A 19,740-nucleotide genomic window follows, 5' to 3' on the forward strand; every position below is an offset into this window, starting at 1 on the left:
AACCCAAAAAGAAATGCTCTCTTTTCTATGAATTGACAGTTTCCAAATAAGCTTTCCTCAGCTTAATGCCCTCCAGGTAGCATTCCCTAATCCGAACTCAACAGCCTGAAAGACCATTTGATAGTAGCAACTTCTGGCAACTCTTTGCTATCACGTTATGGCTATCTAGGTTTTGCAATCTAAATCTAACCAGTTCCACCTTTAGTGTACTGGGTCTTTATCACTCAGAATCCCTAGTTGGCTGTGCTGCTTGGAACTCCAATATGGAAGTCTTGCTATTCCTACCTCCCTTTTCTTTTCTTAAATCAACAGTGTATAGTCTTAAAACACAGAATGGCAGTCTATTAGTTAGAGCAGTGGTTCTCAATCTTTTTAATGCCGCAACCCCAACCGGTCGTAAGTCGAGGACTAAACCGGTCGTAAGTTGAGGACTACCCAACCGGTCGTAAGTCGAGGACTTTCCCTGCCCAGGAGTGCCGCGCATGCGTGGTTCGCCCCCTGCGCTGGCCGAGGCGTAGCTGGCAAGCGGCAGAGACTGAGCAGGCCGACCACCAGCTGGCCCAGCTCAAGGGAGGTAAGGCACCCGCCGGAAAAGGGGAAAAAAATTGTGGACAGCCTTGCTTGGCGACCCCCGTGAAATGGTCGATCAACGCCAAATGGGGTCACGACCCATAGGTTGAGAACTGCTGAGTTAGAGGAAAACGCTAGATTATATTTTGTAATATAATTTGAAAGGCCACTAACTGGCAATAAGTGTGCAAATATACAACTGAAACACCTTTCTGACTGCCTGAGTTGTATAACCATGCAATTAACGTACACTGTGCTGTAAGGATAGCATTTTGTCTACAATATCATGTCAAAATTACATATATTTATTGATAGTTGCTCTCTATGTCTGGCAAAGAAGGAGACAGCCATTTCAAATTACTTTTAAGAAGTTATTTAAAGGAAATATTCACTGACATACCGTGTGTGTACTGTATAATTAATGTATACATGGAGAGAGAGAGAAAGACCACACACACCTAGATGTCTGTAACCATGTATAATTGTGAGCATGAGAGCTGAGGACAGTGAAACAATTTAGAATTTAGAGTGCAAGAGAAAGAAAACTGTCTTATATTCATAGGACACGCGACTGGAGTCATTTTATTTCATTTTGCAGCATCTTAGTTTCAATAAGGATTGATTTTATATAGAATAATATATCATGAGTATTTATTTATTGTTTATTGTTTGGCTGCCATGTATTTTGAAAGCCAGGAAAGTCTAATCTGGCTGCCAGCAGTTGCTAGTTTGTTTAGTTCACACTGTGGCACTACCCAGGGTGTACCACAAGGAGGTGAACTAGCTTCACACCCCATTTCATGGGTTTAGTGCAATAACACGGAGGAGGAAAGGATGGAGGGTCAGGGGGGGAAGATGACAGTCTAATATTCTAAAACAGGAAAGAATCATGAAATGAAGGCCTCTGCAGCAAACCAAGATTGAAATATAAAAGATGATTTTGAAATATAAAAGGTTATTTCGTGTGTCTGTGGATATATGCACATTGCACCTGTCGGCACCCTCCTTATATCAAATTCATTTTTTGCCAAATCACACAAGCAGTGTTGTGTAATTCCAAGAAAATATTTCATTTCTTTAAAAATTGCTGACAAGTGTAGTGTGCATGTTAATACATTTTTCAGTCAAGTACTGACTCATACTTCAGACTCCTATTCTAGTGGAAACAATAAGCTTGAGTATGAATATAGGCTGGCTACCCCATAATCTTTCGAAGGTGGGAATCATAAAAGGATGATTGTGCAAACTGCTGCATAATCTAATGAAAACAGGGAAGAGAAACATTTAAGCACTTCCTCTAAGAGTCCACACCATTGTAGCCTGGCAGATCTTCAACCTGTGAAAAAATAATAAAAATCGTAAGTGTCAGCTCTGCCATCTTTGCTACGCTTCATTAAGTTTGCTGGCATCTTGCCATAAATGGGGAGGGGGCAGAGTCATTTGGGGAAGATGTGCAGGAGGAAGAGGAAGGAGCTAAACGGGAGAGGGAAGGGCATTGACAGAAACCAGATGTGTGAGAAACAGACTAATCCAGTTGCCCGAGAATGATTGGCCTGGGAAGGAATGCGAAGCTGTTTCAAGACATCAAAGCAGTTCCCAAAACATCACACCGGGATGCTATTGGACACTGATGGTCTGGTTGAAGGACCACGGAGGGGAAAACTTGTAACTTTGCATGGGAATACTCAGTTCTAGCTTTCTTTTGCTGCAACCACTAATTCTTAGTAAAAGAACCCATCACTTCAACCAAATGGAGTCAGGGGTCTTTCTTTCTTAGGGACCTAGCTGGGGCAAACTTGACATTATGGGATAGATATCATAACATATTCCATTACTGGGATGCTCTTGTGCTTTGTTTCTACCCACTTGTTTACCATGCACTCTGAGAGGAACTTCGGTGTAATAACTAATATATATGGGCTGATTTACATGAAAAATGGAATCTTTCAGAACTCCTGGGTATTAAAGGACTTCAAGATGAAAACTTTGAATTGCACTCAAAAAGTTGACCAATAATTAGTGAGGTTGTGAATCATTAAGATCTGACTTAAAACATTTGATTCATTGAGTTGACTAGGAGCACGGTGGCTCATATGCTTAGGACACTGGGTTGGAGGTTAGCAAGCCCATGTTTGAGGTTGGAGTGCTGCCGTGGAGCGGGTGAGCGCCGTCCTTCACTCCTGCTGGGGACATGAAAGGAACCCCCAACTGGGTGTCCCCCGGGCAACAGTGATGTCAATGACTAATGCTTTCAGCCTAGAATGAAACGTGGTTGAGTTCACTCAGTTTGAATTCTTGATTGAATAAGTTGAGTTATCAAATCTGTGCACTAAAACGTTTTTGTGGTCATACAGTATAGACAAGTCTATTGGATTCTCAAATTCATATTAATACAGTGGGTAGTTTAATCAAATCCATGGAATCTTAAAAAAAACACTTTTGCGAAGTAAATCTGCAGTTTCTTGACTCAGATTACATACAGATTAGAATAATAGAATAGAGTAGAATAACTTTATTGTCACTTTGAATGTACACTAATCGGCACACATTACAATGAAATTTCGTTGCATTCAGCTCTCAAAGGTCACCACCCCCAATATACACTAAATATGACAAAAATAAATTAATACAGAATTATGCATATACCCACATATATTATATGACACAGAGAAACAACAGTCTAGTTCGGGTTATGTATACATGTGCATGGCAAGAAAAACGAATTTTGCGAGTTTACCAGACGGATGGTGTAGGGAACAAAGCTATTACAGAATCGGGTAGTCCTGCTAGAAATACTTCGAAACCTCCTCCCAGAGGGGAGCAAGAGAAACAGACCATAAAGTGGATGTGTGGGGTCCATAACAATGCTCTGAGCTCTAAGCACAGAGCACTTATAAGCATCATCCTGGATACCAGGGAGCGAGCTTCCTATGATCTTCTCGGCTGTCCTTACCATTCTCTGTATGGACTTTCCATCTGAGGCACGGCTGCCACCAAACCAGACAGTGATGCAGTTTATTAAAATGCTTTCAATCGTGCCTCTGTAAAAAGTGGCCAGGACAGAAGGAGAAAGATGTGCTCTCCTCATCCGATGCAGGAAATGCAGACCTGGATTGCACGCTTCACTAAGGATGACGTGTGGAGAGACCAATTCAGATTGTTAGTTAACTGCATTGTTGGTTATCTGCACTGTTAGATTGCGTATATTTGGAAAACTTGGGTACAGAAAGTAAGTATTTGAGAAAGATTTCTAGGAAACCAGAGTATATTTAGAAAAGCTTTGTACAATCAACTGTGCATTAGGACAGTTCCTCAATCTGTAGATGTCTCACACTTGAGTATGGGAATTGAAATCTATTGTGTTTGCAGGAATCCAGTCTGAGGAAGGCTGTATTAGGACAAGTTATATCCATACATGTACTCATTAACTCAGTACATATACATGTGCATATATTAATCAAAAATCTGTGCACAAGTGCAGATGTTGAAGATAACTGAAAATGATTATTGCTTTTTAAAATAATGTTTCCCAGAACAATTGATGAAATGCACTAATACTTGAAGGTCTACCATTCTGATATAAATCAGATTTTTCCCCTTATCTGCTGTTTGTGAGTCTAGGCCTTGTATTACCTGGCAAATGTCAAGCACTTTATATGAAGCACTGCCAAGTTATGTGATCATAGTAAATATAGCTGGGAGGAAATGAAAAATACTTTCATTGCCATAGCCTAATACCAGGAAATAGCCTTTGAAAAACTTTGTGTACGTTTAATGTCTGTTAAGTATAATGGCAATGGCTGTGCAAAGCTTATTTCAATGTAATAGCTTGGTTTAGATTAAACAAGTTAAATAGCAAGAAACTAAGTATATATATATATTTATCACAGGTAGTCCTTGAGTTCATTTAGTGATTATTCAAAGTTACAACACCACTGAGAAAAGTGATTTATGACCATTTTTCACACTTATGACCACTTCAGCATCCCCATGGTCACATGATTTACGTTCGGATATTTGACAATTGATTCATATTTATGACAGTCACAGCGTCCCGGGGTCATGTGATCGTCTTTTGCAACCTTCTGACAAACACAGTCAATGGGAAAGCCACACTTAACAGCTGTGTGACTAATTCAGGGGTCTTCAAACTTGGCCCTTTTATGTCTTGTGGACTTCAACTCCCAGAATTCCTCAGCCAAGCATGCTAAAAGAGGACCACTTGTACTCTTTGTTACTAAACAAAGATTATTCCAAAGAATGGCTGCCATTGCAGACAAACCTGTCTCATTGTCATTCTCTTGTTTTGATTAGCTTCCCCCAGGACCCTTATTGATCTCAAAAGGGTGACTATTTCAGTTTTGGCGCAACCTCAGAAAGTATAAGATTGCTAAAATCACTATAATAAAATTTCTCAGATTTTTACTGCTTAAGATCAATCACTTGCTGGCCAAGGATCACACTCCATATTGGATGGGGTGAGGGTCAAAGCGAATGGAAGTCAAATCACATATTTGAGTGGGACTGCATTACAAGGTTCATTTTTTAAAAAAACACCATGAAGGTAGAATACAGGTAGTCCTCAAACTGCGACCACAACTGAGCCCAAAATTTATCTTGCTAAGTGAAACATTTATTAAGTGAATTTGCCCCATTTTATGAGCTTTCTTGCCATAGTTGTTAGGTGAATCTCTGCAGACATTAAACTAGTAACCCAGTTGTTAAGTGAATCTGGCTTCCCCATTGACTTTGCTTGTCAGAAGGTCACAAAAGGGGATCACATGACCCCAGGACACTGCCACTGTCATAGATATGAACCAGTTGCCAAGCATCTGAATTTTGATCACGTGATCTTGGGGACACTGCAAAGGTTGTGTGAAAAACGGTCATTCAGGGCCGTTGTAACTTTGAGCGGTCCCTAAACAAACTGTTGTAAGTTGAGTACTACCTGTACTATGGTCACTTTCTAGCAGTCATGATTATTGTGGCTTCTGAGAGGTTCAGTCCTGGGCTTAAAGGGCATCAGTAGCCTTGGCTGACAGGTTGTCCATCCCTAGCTTACAGTGAGGGAGAGAGTATACAGTGCTGCTGCTTAAAATATTTATGAGTTCAAGTTTTTAAAATGTTCACATTTATTTTGAAGCCCAACATAGGACAACTTGGCATTCCTCATGGGCCTTCAGGGGAGAAGGTGGCTGTTGTAACTGTGGACGATTGTGATACCGCAGTGGCTGTGCGCTTTGGAAGTCTCATTGGAAACTACTCCTGTGCTGCTCAGGGAACACAGTCCGGCTCCAAAAAGTAAGATGTTGATTTTTTTTAATGACATGTACATGTTTTAATAGTAGAATTAATCTAGCTAACAGAGACTCCACTACTTTTTTAGGTACGCCTAGAAGTGATTATTGTCAGACGTAAAGTCATTTTCGTATCTGTTTGCCTGAAACTTTACGTTTGTGCATTAAGGACAAAATTGTTGAGTTCAGAGAATAATCATGTAGAAATCTTTGCTAAATTGCCCCTCCTTGTGGCAAGTTACCTATTGCTGCAAATGTTTCTATTACTTAAGTATCTTTTAAAATAGGCTTATAGGATAGAAAAAGTCAACGTGAAGAAGATGAAAAGTAAGTAAAGTCTAGTGTTCACACTTCACTTCAAAAATGTTCATTCAGGTGAGGAAGGACAATGTCAAAGTGAAGGAAAGACACATTTGATCAGTTTTCCTCTGTAGTCTTTAATCACATTGAACTAAAGGGCTGAAATCTCAAATCCTGAGGTTTGTATTAGAATAAATTGATATGTTTCAGTAAATTGGAAAAGATACTTGAAAATGTTTGTGTCGCTGAATGCTTTTAATGAATTAATCCTGTTTGGAATATTTTCAACTTAGGTTTTGAATAGCTTTCTCAGGTTAAATCTACATTTACAAGTCAATGTAAGTTTGAATAAATGCAGCATCTTGATTATGTAAATCTTTTTGGTTTTGCTATGTCTGTTGATTTGAAAAAGCAAAAGAGTGCATGATGAAACTACTAGGATGAAATTTAGGTGTTGGATTTACATATTCCTTTGTAATCATAAACTACATTGGGCAACATCATCTAAGTATTTATGTTACAAAGAATTGCTATAAATGTTATTTATATATCAATAATAATAATAATACTAGTAGTAAGAACAACAACAACATCTTTATTGTCACTTTGAATATACACCAATTGGCATACATCAAAATGAAATTTTGTTGCATACAGCTCTCAAAGGGTCACCATCTCCGATATACACTCCTTGTTCGTGGCCAGGTCAAGTTTCAGAACGTCCATTTTAATCTCTAAGGAGCGAAAGATGCCAATCAGGACAGATGGAAACGGAGCTCCATGTGGATTAGTCCTCAAATTAGCTTGTATTCCTGCATGACAACCTCGCCTCCTTTTCTTTTTCTGATCCTGTCACTTCCACCTTTTCTTTAAAGGGGCCTCGCTCCTTTTCACCCCTGGAGCACTCTGCTTCTGCTGCCACCTCCAACTCCTCCAAAAGCCTCTCTCCCTTCCTCTGGGCCTGCCGACAGCCTCATCCAGTTCCTTCGCAAGCCGTAAGCCCTGGGGCCTCTCCTCCTCTGCCTCCTTTGGAAACAGCCCTGATTTGCAATAGACTCTGTTGCTGTGCCAGCACTCAAATCTTGCTGCCGGCAGAACAATTTCAAACAGCGCAAATGTCTTTTAACGGACACAGTTCCGAAACTGCTAAAAACTCGCCATACCAACAAAGATTGTCAGTCGTATGTTAGCTTAGCCCCACTACGTTGCTCAAACACATTAAAACGTTCCCGATCATGTGGCCAATATCCCTTATATCCCTCCAAAAACTTTTCACCTTCGAGAGCCAATGCAGCCGCAGCCAATCCAGGCGCCGCCATCTTGATACCTACATCAACTTTCTTCTTCAGTAACAACCTGATATATAAGAATTACAATGCTTTGTAACTGTAATACTAAAAGCATGAAAAAAATTTCTTATCATTTGTGGCAAAACCTTTCATTGGTTTAAAAAAGAAAAAAACCTTAAAATAGTTGACTATTGACTGTAATGATTTATATCATTTTAATATGATCCATTAGAAATAGTCCTCATTTACCGACCACAATTGGGACTGGCACCTCTGTCACTAAGTGAAAAATCATGTGACTGCTGGATTTACAGTGTCACTTCTACTTCTGTTGTTAAATGAATCACCCATAGTCATTAAATATCATATGACTGCAACTTACAATTTTATTGCTGGCATCTCCATTGATTGTCAGAAGCCATTAGTGAAGCATGCAGATGGTGATTACGTGATAGTGGGGATTCATCACAAAGCTGTTTTTTCCCCCAAATGGCATAACTTTAAACAGTTACTAAACAAAGCTTTTGGTAAGCAAGGACTACTAGTACTATTTTGTTTCAGTGCCATTACAGAATCTGTAATAACAGTAAGGAATTATCTCTAATATCTAATTCCCAATAATATGTTTATTGTGCAAGAGATAATATATTATATATCTGAGTCAAAAACCTCTTTATTTCTGATTTCTTTAGGTCATTGGATTTAACTGGCCCTCTGCTGCTTGGAGGTGTTCCCAATTTACCTGAAGATTTTCCTGTACATAACAGGCAGTTCGTTGGTTGTATGAGGAATCTCTCCATAGACAGCAAGCCCGTCGATATGGCCAGCTACATAGCCAATAATGGCACACTTGCAGGTATAACCTCCACAAGAATAAAAGTGGAATGAAAATATTTTAGGTTCGCTGAAAATTATACACATAAAGAACTGTGTTTTCATGGGAAAAAGAAGGAAACAGAGATGTATTCATGGGCTAATTTCTCAAGTTTATTAATTACCGGTATATTATGCATACACATAGTCCTCATTTAGCAACCACAACTGAGACTTTGTCATTAAGCAAAGTGATGTCTGAATAAAAAATTGACTGTGTTATGATCTTACTTCAGCTTTCCTTTGCTTTACAGACCTGATAGATCATAAATGCAAAGATTGATCTTTTTATTACCAGTGTAACCGTGAAGAAAGTCTGGTAAACGAGCAGTTGCTAAACAAGCTTTACCTATATAAGGAAATATATTTCTGCACATATATTTAAGATAACATCCTGTGAAAACTGTTTCTGCACAGATGTTATTCTGAAACATTACTTGGTAGCCTGGGTCCCTGATATATGTACTAACCACATAGTGAAAATAAAAACAGTTGAGTATCAAACTCTTTAGCATTTGTTTTACTATAATATTAGCCTAATTTTCAATGCCTCCCCTTCACAAAAAAGAACTGTTGAGTGTTGGATATCAGAATATAAAGTATGATAAGCATTGTGAATTGCTTTCTAGAAAATGCAGTTGCATCTATTCAGAAGCATAACAGTGATCCAGAGCACAGCTTGTTGCAACTTGAATGCATGATTACAGAATGACTTGAGGACAAAACCTTTTTTTTTAATTGCAGGTTGCTTAGCTCAGAAGAATTATTGCACCACAAACTGGTGTCAGAATGGTGGTACCTGTGTGAGCAAATGGAATACTTACATCTGTGATTGCCCCCTGCGATATGGGGGCAAAAACTGTGAGCAAGGTAAACAATGGATCCTACTTTTGATAGAGTATGTGAAATATTCCACGGTGTGTGAGCAAATTTTAATTATTATACAACAGCTTTATTTATTAAACGTATTATAAATCCAGGCATTAGCAGGAATCTAATAATCTACTGCACCTTCATTAGTTTGGTGCCTTCCAAATATGTTGGAACTATAATTCCCAGTATATACACACCAATTATTTCCATGTTAGTTGAGAATTCTAGGAATCACATATCTGGAGGTTGGGGAAGTTTGGATCATAGAATCCCTGGATGGGAAGTCATGCCCATTACGTAGCATATTCTTTATCTCCATTGTATGGCAACTCATTTCAGACACAGAAAATCAATCTTCAATCTTCTTTAAGCAAAAATTCTTCAGTTTAAAATGACCTGGTCCCATTTAGTTCAATCGAATAATACAGTACATTAGTTAATAATACTGGCTTAATTAAGTTTAACCTTTTTCTTAGTAATCACTGGGGCAGGAAATCACTCAGATATAAAAGAATTTATTTAAATAATGACTTTCTTTAGTCACTTGTATGTCCTAACAGAGAACATCCTCATTCGCACTCTTCATTGCAATTCTTTGGTTCCCATTTGGCAGCTTCAGTCTTCAGGGAATTCTTTTTTCATTTGTTCCCAGATGGCGAATTTGTACTCTGTACCACATCTATGAAACTTTAGCAGATGGCAATGAATATGAGAGTGAATTTTAAAGTTCATACTCTTGGAAGATACTGGCTAAGTTTCTTGAATTTCACTCTCCCCCCCTCCCCCGAGAATACTGTATGGCCAACCCTCTTGTGCTGCAGGAGAAAATCAGCAATAAGTACAACCTGTAAATATATATTTTTACAGTGAGAATATCAGCTTTCCATCAATCTTTCTGAGTTGTCTTTGCCTCCATATTGGCTTTAAAAGCAGTAGTTTCTAAATATTACACTGTACTTCTGCAAACTGTATCTACTTGGTGACCTTTGGGTACTATAAGGAATGGTGCTCTGAGAACTTGAGCTACCTATTCATAATTTACTAAGTGCATATAAGAATGTAAGTGTGAATGCTTTATGCTTCCAGGAAAATGTGAAAAGCAGATTGATGAACTGTCTTTCAGAAAACAATTAAAGAATGATTCTCCGAATATTGCTGATTTGCTTTAATAACTTTCCAAATAATTATTATTGTGAACAGNGTGAACAGTACATATGTTCTGCCATCATTTATGTTACAGCAATCAAAATGGTGTACTATGTTTAGAGGATTGGGTCTTTTTTGTGCTTTCAGCTGATGCAAAGTCATTTTGAATCATTAAGCCATTGTTACTTCTCATTAAAGCTTCTGGTAATAAACTTTGACAGCATGTTAATCGCTAATCATGATTCAAGTCAGAACCTATGTGATGCGTATTGCAAGCTCTTGTTCCCATTTTGTGATAGAAATTCAGCTAAAGCAAATTCTTACTGCACTCCTTCTGTATAGCATAATTGGTTTTCTGCAGAAATCTACTTTCAAAAACCATTTGATTCATGCTGTTGTCAAGTGTAGGGATGTAAATAGGTAAGATCAATTACTTACTACTTGTAAGGTAGATATGTGGAGCAGAATGTGCACAAAGGGAAATAAATGTCAATAAAGGAGAATTTTTAGCAAATGACCAAATTAAACCAGAAGTAAAAACATTGACGACAATTGCAAATTAGGGAACAAAATATATTCATAGGATCAAAGTGCTTTCTGCCTGGGGCGTAGGTGACACAGCAGCCACAAATTTGGGCTTGTCAAATCCTTTATAAATGTGTTATTTTGCTGCCCCTTGGGGCCATAAAAATAACACTGTCAGATTCTTAATAGAAGTAATAAATAGCACGCACTCTTGCTATTACCAGAGCCCTGAAATTGTCAAAACCACATTCCTACATACATTTTTAAACATTTTACTGGATTTTGTTACCATTTATACATTCACAATTAAGCTCAACACCTTTTTATAGCTACAGCAAGGAAGAACATGCTTGTTATTCAGTGAGCAGAAACTTTACAGATGAGCTGTACATAGTAAATATTACTTTCTGTTTAGTGAAATTTATAAATTTGCATACTTATTAATATTTGTGTAGCAAAAATAACAGTCTCAATGTTGCCACACAGAGAAGTACAGCCTTCAGCTTCTCTAGGCTGTATGTGGCAATTGGATGTTCCTAGATATTTTGGTCTACAGAGCCTATCGTCCTTTGCAGTATTCCTGATTTTTCAGTATTTAGAGAACATCTTTTAATTTTGCTGCTTCTTAATTAAATTGTGTAGCTTTTTCACTTGGCTTTTTTTGGTATTATTGTCTACAAAATCAATAGACCACGGATTTTGCTGAAGAAACATATTTCTACATCTAAAGAAACATATTTCTACATGTTATCTAGTAATACCTTAAGATATAGCCACTGCTTATCTGTCCTTCTTGGTTATGTGGAGATTCAAAAATGTTATTATTAAAGCACAACTGTGGGAACATTGGAATTATCCAGTAATAAGCCCATTTTCATCTACTGTTGCATAAGAGATATTTCTTGTGCCAGCAGTGGGCACAAAATGTGATTGGAATCCACAGACAATTTTTTGATGAATTTGGAGATTTCAGGTCCTCTCGTTGTTTAAATATAGCAATTAGAAAAAATAAACCCAACCTAAAATTACATAGAAGAAATAAAGAAAGTTTGAGGTAAACAGAAGTAGGTATTTCTCTGAAAAGGCTGTATTCTGGATAGATAATTCTTTTTTTTTCTTAGCTATTTATTTTTTGTAGTAGACTTTACAGTTAATAACATTTGGATTTTTTATGAAAAAGAAGGGAGATCTCAGAAGCTGAAAGTCTGCCTGACATTATGCTTACTGGTATCATGCAGTATTTATTTTTGGTATAGTTAAGAATGTCCTGACAATTTTCCCCTCATTCTAAAATATTTGATTAAGTAATCCTGCTTTCTCTCCTCTTTGCCTTGTGTTATAGCAATGCCTTTTCCTCAGCGGTTCACTGGGGAAAGCATCATCACCTGGAATAACCTTGATATCACTATTTCTATACCATGGTACATTGGCCTCATGTTTAGAACTCGCAAGGTTAACGGTGTGTTAATGCAAGCCATTGCGGGAGTATCATCTAAGATTAATATACAGGTATGTTAACTTATCAACTCAATCACAACAAGGGAATGCCATTAGATAACAAATGGCCAACTGTACAGGAAGTCATTGACTTAAGACACAATGGAACCCCAAATTTCTGTTGTTAAGTGAGACATTTGTTACATGAGTTTTGCCCCAGTTTACAATCTTTCTTGCCTCAGTTGTTAAGTGAATCACTGCAGTTGATAAGTTAGGATGTGAATTTGTGGACAATCTTTAATTGAGAATTGCCACTCATAGTGGACCTAATAACTGAATATAGATAGAATATTGGTCTTAATATTAATTAGACCAATTAATTGGATCAATAAATATGAAAAATTATAATCATAATGTTTCTTTAAATATAACCTGTATTTTGTAACCATTTTCCCAAAACTGCATATATATTTCGATGTATATATAGCATTTTCTCAGCAATTCAAGGTTTTTTTTCATCAACTAAAGTTATGTTTCAACAGATACTGAATAAATATGTGGTATTTGAGGTCTATGATGGACCAAATCAGGTGGCCAGTTTGAGGATGACCCAGGTACGGATCAATGATGGTGAATGGCATCATTTGTTAATAGAGTTGAAGAGTGCAAAAGATGGCAAAGACATCAAGTATCTTGCAGTTGTGTCCTTGGATTATGGCATGTATCAGGTAAGATAACATCCATATTCTTTCATTATGAAAATGAGACAGGAATGGCCAGAATAGGTGCACCACGAACTATGCCAGAATAAAGTCATTTCTCATTGTTTCTATCATAGATTCAGAAATATATTTTTCTGTAACAGTTGTGTTATAATCTGCCAGCTATTCTTAACCCAGTGTCATCCAGTTCTATATATTGAACATCTACGGCTGATGAAAATCCTGGAGGAAACAGATTATTTAGACCTGTTTCAGTCAGATTTCAGACCAGGATTTAATACTAAGAAAGTTTTGATTGAACTTGTACATGATTTGTGGTAGAACCAGGATCCTTGTGATCCTCAATAGCAGTTTTAATATCAACAATATCTTTCTGACTTGGCCTGAGGATATAAGTCACCATTTTTAATGGTTCTCTTTCTTTCTCTGGAGCAATTTCTGCTTGGTTGGTGGACAGAGGGAGCTTCATTCCTTGTGGGGTGTTTCAAGGTTCTACTTCCTCTTTCTTCCTTTTCAGCATCTATAAATAATCACACAGTGAGGTCATCTGCCAGTTTGGGGTTCAGTGTAATCAATATGCCGATGATACCAAATTATATCCAAATGAGGCTGTCAAGATTCTATCCCAATGCTGGAGGTTGGGACGGTTTGGATAGGAAAGAACTGTCTCTTGACTCAATCCTGCCAAGATTGAGTAGCTGTGGCTATTCAGGCCACTGAGATCCATCATTAACATTGAATGAGATTGCACTTACACACTCTGCTGAGTGGTGTGCAGTCTGTATGTTTTCCTGGAAAAACAGGATACAGTGCCACGAGCAGTGATGGGAATGCCTCAGTATGCCTACTTAACACCTCAGCTTTGCAAGCTGCACTGGTGGTTGCCAGTTTGCTTCTGAGTATGATTCAAGGGGCTGGTTGCTACCTATAACACCCTACATGGTATAGGACACTGATGGCAAATCTTTTAGAGACTGAGTGCCCAAAACCCATCCCCACCCTGCCCCCCTACCTGCCCACAGGGCCACTCACCGCCTCCACGGCCTGCCACATATCGCCCAGGCAGCCCAGCAGTGCCAAGGCAGCCATGCCCTCCACCCATGCCCCGCATCATCTGCACGTGACGGGACGTGAGGGCAGAGTCTTGTCCCTGCTGCCCGGCTGCCATGTCCTTGGCTGCGCTGGTCCACGCGAGCCACGCTTGGGGGTGACTCTCCTCTGGGGGGCTGCTGGTGAGGAGACGGCCACTGGGGGAGGCGGGGCTGAGGCGATGGCACGCATGCCCACAGAGAGGGCTCTGAGTGCTGCCTCTGGCATGCGTGCTATAGGTTCGCCACCACTGGTATAGGATCTAGTCAGTGGTGGGATTCAGCCAGTTCGCACCAGTTCGGTAGAACCGCTAGCTACTTTTTGTTGCCCAGGCCCAGAATGGACTTCCGGAAGCAACATCCACACAGAGAACTCGTTCACATGTTTAAATCCCACCACTGGATCTGGTTATATGAAAGACTACTTGTCTTCCACAGTATCTGTCCAGCCAATTTAATTGGTAAGGTTTGTGTGGTCTGGAGTCCTTCAGTTAATGCCATCTGTTGGGAAGCATGCGTTCTCTGTTGTGGTGCCTCCTTTGTGCAATGAGGTTCTCCCCAAGAACTTGACACCCTTCCATTTGAGGAAGTTTAGTGAAATCCCCTTTGGATTGTGTGGACTCATGTCATTTTTTGTAACTCCCCTTTTTGTCATCTTTGCCATTTTTTTAATATTCTGTACTTGTTATTGTTTTTTATTTATGAACTCTTGTTGGGAGATGGGTGGCAAACATTTAATTAATTGTCAAGTCCTTCAAACCTTGAATAGCAGAACAGGGAAAACTGAACTACATGGGCACCATAATTCTATCAAGATGGATTTCATGATATCCAAAGCCTACATAGAGTACACTGGATCCTGCTGGGAGATTTAATACTGTTTGACTTCTGCCTCATAGTCAATGGTGGGATTCAAATATGTGAACAACCAGTTCTCTGTATGGATGCCTCTTCTGGAAGTCCATTCTGGGCCTGGGCAACACAAAATTGGCTACCGGTTCTGCTGAAGTGGTGCGAACCGCCTGAATCCCACCACTGCTCATAGTGACAAGATTTATTCACTCATGGAGGATTAATTACCATTTTCACTTATTTCTTGAAACTGTGTTGAACAGGGGAAGGCATTATACCTTTTGGAGTGGCTTCCTTATCGGAAGCACAACATGAATAGCTTCTATTACCACTTTTAGACTTATTCTTGCTTATTTTTTTAAAAAAAAATTATCAGTGAAATACTGTAACTAAGAATTTACAGAACAGCTTTAATCATCTTTCCTATTTTCCTCTTTTCAGAGCACTGTACAGATTGGAAATCAGTTACCTGGACTAAAAATGAAAAGCATTATTGTAGGAGGTGTCTCTGGAGATCTAGTCTCTGTGCAGCAGGGCTTCTATGGCTGTCTACAGGTGACAATTGAAAATAAATAACTTTACATTAACTATGAGAACAATTCTAGTTTTATCAAAGACAAGAGAAGGGAAAGAGCGGAAAGAAAATGAGCATTGTTCTGTTTAAAAATGCCTAATTATGAGCTTAAGTGCCTAATTATGAGCTTACGTTTCTTTGTTTTAATTGAATTTATTCCGTTGGAATTGCATTCAGACGTTTAATTACTTGGGAATGTTATTCTGTAAAATATTCAGAAGAGGCTTCAGTGCAAAACACATAGGTGGAAACTCAGCACTATTTTTGACATATTAAAGCAGCTTTGTCCTCCGGAAGACTCACACAGCCGCTTCAAAAAGTGACTCCAGTTGTCTGCACATGCATGTGTAATCCACAGGCAACACGTTCTGAGGCTGCCAGCAGAGTCAATATGAATAGAGGCAGACATGCAGAGGGATTGGGAAAGCCTTCAAAGCAACTTTGTGAACTTTTCAAATGATGCAGCTTTAGCACTTTGAGGAGGGATGCTCTGTTCATGGTTTATGAAACAACTTTTTTCAAAGTTCTTTGCTCAGACCTACAATTAATAATGTAGTTTTAAGAAAACAGGTTTTTGATCTAATACTTCCCATTGACTGATTTGATTTTTTGGAAAGTCCAGAGATCGCATCGCATTAATTATACGTCAGCATGAGGTCAGCCATGAATAAGCCACAGTAGACAGTGGGTGTGGGGTCTCAATACTTCCAGCATGGAAAGAGCAAGGGACATACATTAATCTCAATGTAAGCTTTTCTTCAAATCCCAAACTGTAGTGTAGTGGAGTTCATAAACTAGTGTTTGAAATTTGTTGTTGTTAATTGCGAAGTCGTGTCTGACCCATCGCGACCCTATGGACAACGTTCCTCCAGGTCTTCCTGTCCTCTACCATCTTCTGGAGTCCATTTAAGTTCACACCTACTGCTTCAGTGACTCCATCCAGCCACCTCATTCTCTGTCGTCCCCTTCTTCTATTGCCCTCAATCTTTTCCAGCATTAGGCCCTTCTCCAGTGAGTCCTTCCTTCTCATTAGGTGGCCAAAGTATTTGAGTTTCAACTTCAGGATCTGGCCTTCTAAACAGCAGTCGGGGTTGATCTCTTCTAGAACTGACTGGTTTGAACACCTTGCAGTCCAAGGGACTCGCAGGAGTCTTCTCCAGCACCATAATTCAAAGGCCTCAATTCTTTGTCACTCAGCCTTTCTTATAGTCCAATTTTCACATCCATACATTGCAACTGGGAAAACCATGGCCTTGACTATACGCACTTTGGTTGGCAGGATGATATCTCTGCTTTTTAGTGTGCTGTCTAGATTTGCCATAGCTTTCCTCCCCAGGAGCAAGCGTCTTTTAATTTCTTGGCTGCAGTCCCCATCTGAGGTGATCTTGGAGCCCAGGAAAATAAAATCTGTCACTACTTCCATTTCTTCCCCATCTATTTGCCAGGAATTGAGAGGGCCGGATGCCATGATTTTGGTTTTCTTAATGTTGAAGTGTTTGAAATAGGCTCTCTTTAAAACATCCACCAAAATCTTTAAATATATATACCTGGGAATTAGAGTGTTTGTGTCTTTGGTTCTTGTTGGGGTGGCTATACATAGGGCAGCCCTTGAAGACCAGCTGGAAGCTTATGGTGCAGAATGCAGGGGCACAGGTAGTTCTAGGTCAGGGGTAGGCAACCTTGGCTCTTTTATGACTCGTGGACAACTCCCAGAATTCCTGAGCCAGCATGGCTGGCTCAGGAATTCTGGGAGTTGAAGTCCACAAGTCATGAAAGAGCCAAGGTTGCCTACCCCTGTTCTAGGTACATCTCATTATGCCCACAAAACACTACTACCCTCTGCACTGACTGATTCTTGATAGACATCTGGATGTGATTCAAGGTGCTGGTGGTTTTCTTTACAGATTTACATGGCATAAGAACATGTTTCTTGAGGGATTACCTTCTCCCCAAAATATCTGCCTGCCTCACAAAGATGTACATGGAGTGCAGGCTCTGGTTCCCGCTTTTAAATCTTTTCACTTTGTGGCAGGGTTCCCCAACCTTCCTGGCTTTGCAAATCAATGGGGGGGGGAGGGGATGGTTCCAACCAGCGGCGGACAGCTCCATTTGTGCGAGTGGTAGGTTCGCTCACCCACCACTTGCGCAAATGGAGCATACACACACACACTCACCTGCTGCTCGCGCCAGAGGGGATGCATGCATGTGTGCACGCATTCCCCCCCACTTCCGCGGCTTGGTTCTGAACGGCTCACGGACTGGTAACAGGCCACATCCCAGGGGTTGGGGAACTCTGCTTTAGGGGACTTAGAAAGTTTACCTTTTCAGTGGCTGTCCCAGTGTTATGGGACAATTTCCCTCCCCACTCCAAATGCTACAAGCCCCAACTTTGTCTGAGGGAAAGCCCTGAAGACCTAGCTTTGCTCACAGACATTGGATACTAGTTGAACGGGAGTCCCCTATTGGTTGTTTTATTATGGTTCCTGTTTGCTACTTTAAAAACTTTACTTCATATTTTTATGTTGTGTATGTTTTAATGTTATGGCAGTTGGTTTATTGTTTGTTTTTAGCTGTGGTACACCACTAGAGTTGCACTTTTTGAGTTGGGCAGCCTTGTAAATCTAGTAAATAAATAGATAAATAAATGTGTTGGGCTTAACCAAGATGCGCTTAACCAAGTAAAAATAGAAGTGAAAGTTTGTGACGTCTTTTTTATGATTACATCAAAGGAATGAGTGAAATTGTTTCTCTTTCTCCTATAGCAGTACAACCCTATGCTTTTTATTGTGATATATATTAGTTGAGTTATTCCTTTGGTCTCTTTTCTTCTTTTCAGGGAGTGAGGATGGGGGAAACATCTACAAATGTTGCTACATTGAACATGAAACAGGCAGTCAAGTTTAACGTCACGGATGGCTGTGAAATAGACAATCCTTGTGATTCTAACTCTTGTCCCCTTCACAGCTATTGTAGTGATGACTGGGACAGCTATTCATGTATCTGTGACCCAGGTAATTATGACTTGTAGCAAGTTGGTGATAATACCTGGAGTTCTGGACTTTATAGAACTGCATGTTTAAGAATGTTTTCCTATAATTTGACAGCTGAACAGAAATTCCTGCCTATAATTTCATGCCAGGGATCCTGCACACACCATTTTGAATGACACCCTGTGGCTCTCTGCTCTTGTTACTTTCTCAAGTATCACCATTTTCACACTTTCATTCTTTTGGGGAAGTGAAGAAAATGCTACAATACCTATCAAAACTGAACAAAAACTCTAGAATCTCTTATTTATATTTGTATTTGTTTTAATCTGAAGAATTTTCAGTGTCCACTTCTTGCCACATAACAGAGTGTTGGACAAGAAAATAGTTAATTTGTAGGCAAATGAATATGATCACAAGATTAAACATATGATTGAAATGTAAAATGGAATTGTTATTTGCTTAAACTTCAAAACAAGTTTAATTTTAAAAAATTTTTTTTAACCTGTTTTATATAATTCAGTTTTTTTTCCAGACTGAGTTTTGTTTTGAGCCTTAAACTGCATAACTGACATGTTAAGCCATATTTACTTAAAAAGTAAATCCCAATAATTATGTTTAATGTAAGATTTAATAGGGTTAATACATGCTTAGTATTATGCTACTACAGAGATTATTTCCAAACCTTTTTGTCTGAGATTAAGCTCCTGAACAACTTCTATGTGTGAGATACTTTTTAGGTATATCCTTAAGCCCTTTTTTTGAACATTCAGAAAACAAGAAGCATATTTTAAATTAGTTCCTTTAATATCTTAAGCAACATAATACTTACGTTGCTTCCATACATGACTGTACAATATTGGGTCATCACGTATTATATGTGATTTCACTCTTTCTCAACAGAAATAACTTTCTGATGGCTATAGAAAAGTGTCCTGATAATTCAAGAAGTGTTATTAGTGTCTAGTTTTGTTTATTTCTGAGAATTTTAGAACCATTACTAAGTTCTCAGTTTTCTCTATGTCTGTGACTTTGTCTTCTCAGGGTACTTTGGGACAGACTGTATTGATGTTTGTAGTCTGAACCCCTGTGAACATGTCTCTACTTGTATTCATAAACCAAGCTCTTCCCACGGGTATACCTGTGAATGTGGACAAAGTTATTATGGACAGTACTGTGAAAGCAAGTAAGCAAAGGATTTTGGCTA

The 19,740-nt window shown here is 39.1% G+C and overlaps 1 protein-coding gene across 1 annotated transcript in view; it reads left to right on the forward strand.

Moving 5' to 3' along the window:
• Positions 1–19,740, forward strand: part of CELSR1 (cadherin EGF LAG seven-pass G-type receptor 1) — a 153,960-nt gene that overhangs the window by 95,831 nt on the left and 38,389 nt on the right. The window contains exons 6-13 of the mRNA XM_015823755.1: positions 5,714–5,871; positions 8,149–8,312; positions 9,074–9,199; positions 12,216–12,382; positions 12,853–13,038; positions 15,414–15,527; positions 18,383–18,557; positions 19,578–19,719. Of these exons, the coding sequence (XP_015679241.1) occupies positions 5,714–5,871; positions 8,149–8,312; positions 9,074–9,199; positions 12,216–12,382; positions 12,853–13,038; positions 15,414–15,527; positions 18,383–18,557; positions 19,578–19,719 (1,232 nt within the window). The remainder of the gene's footprint in view (positions 1–5,713; positions 5,872–8,148; positions 8,313–9,073; positions 9,200–12,215; positions 12,383–12,852; positions 13,039–15,413; positions 15,528–18,382; positions 18,558–19,577; positions 19,720–19,740) is intronic.

The sequence above is a fragment of the Protobothrops mucrosquamatus genome, unplaced genomic scaffold (genome assembly GCF_001527695.2).
Source record: "Protobothrops mucrosquamatus isolate PMUCROS unplaced genomic scaffold, P.Mucros_1.0 scaffold1976, whole genome shotgun sequence".
NCBI lineage: Eukaryota > Metazoa > Chordata > Lepidosauria > Squamata > Viperidae > Protobothrops > Protobothrops mucrosquamatus.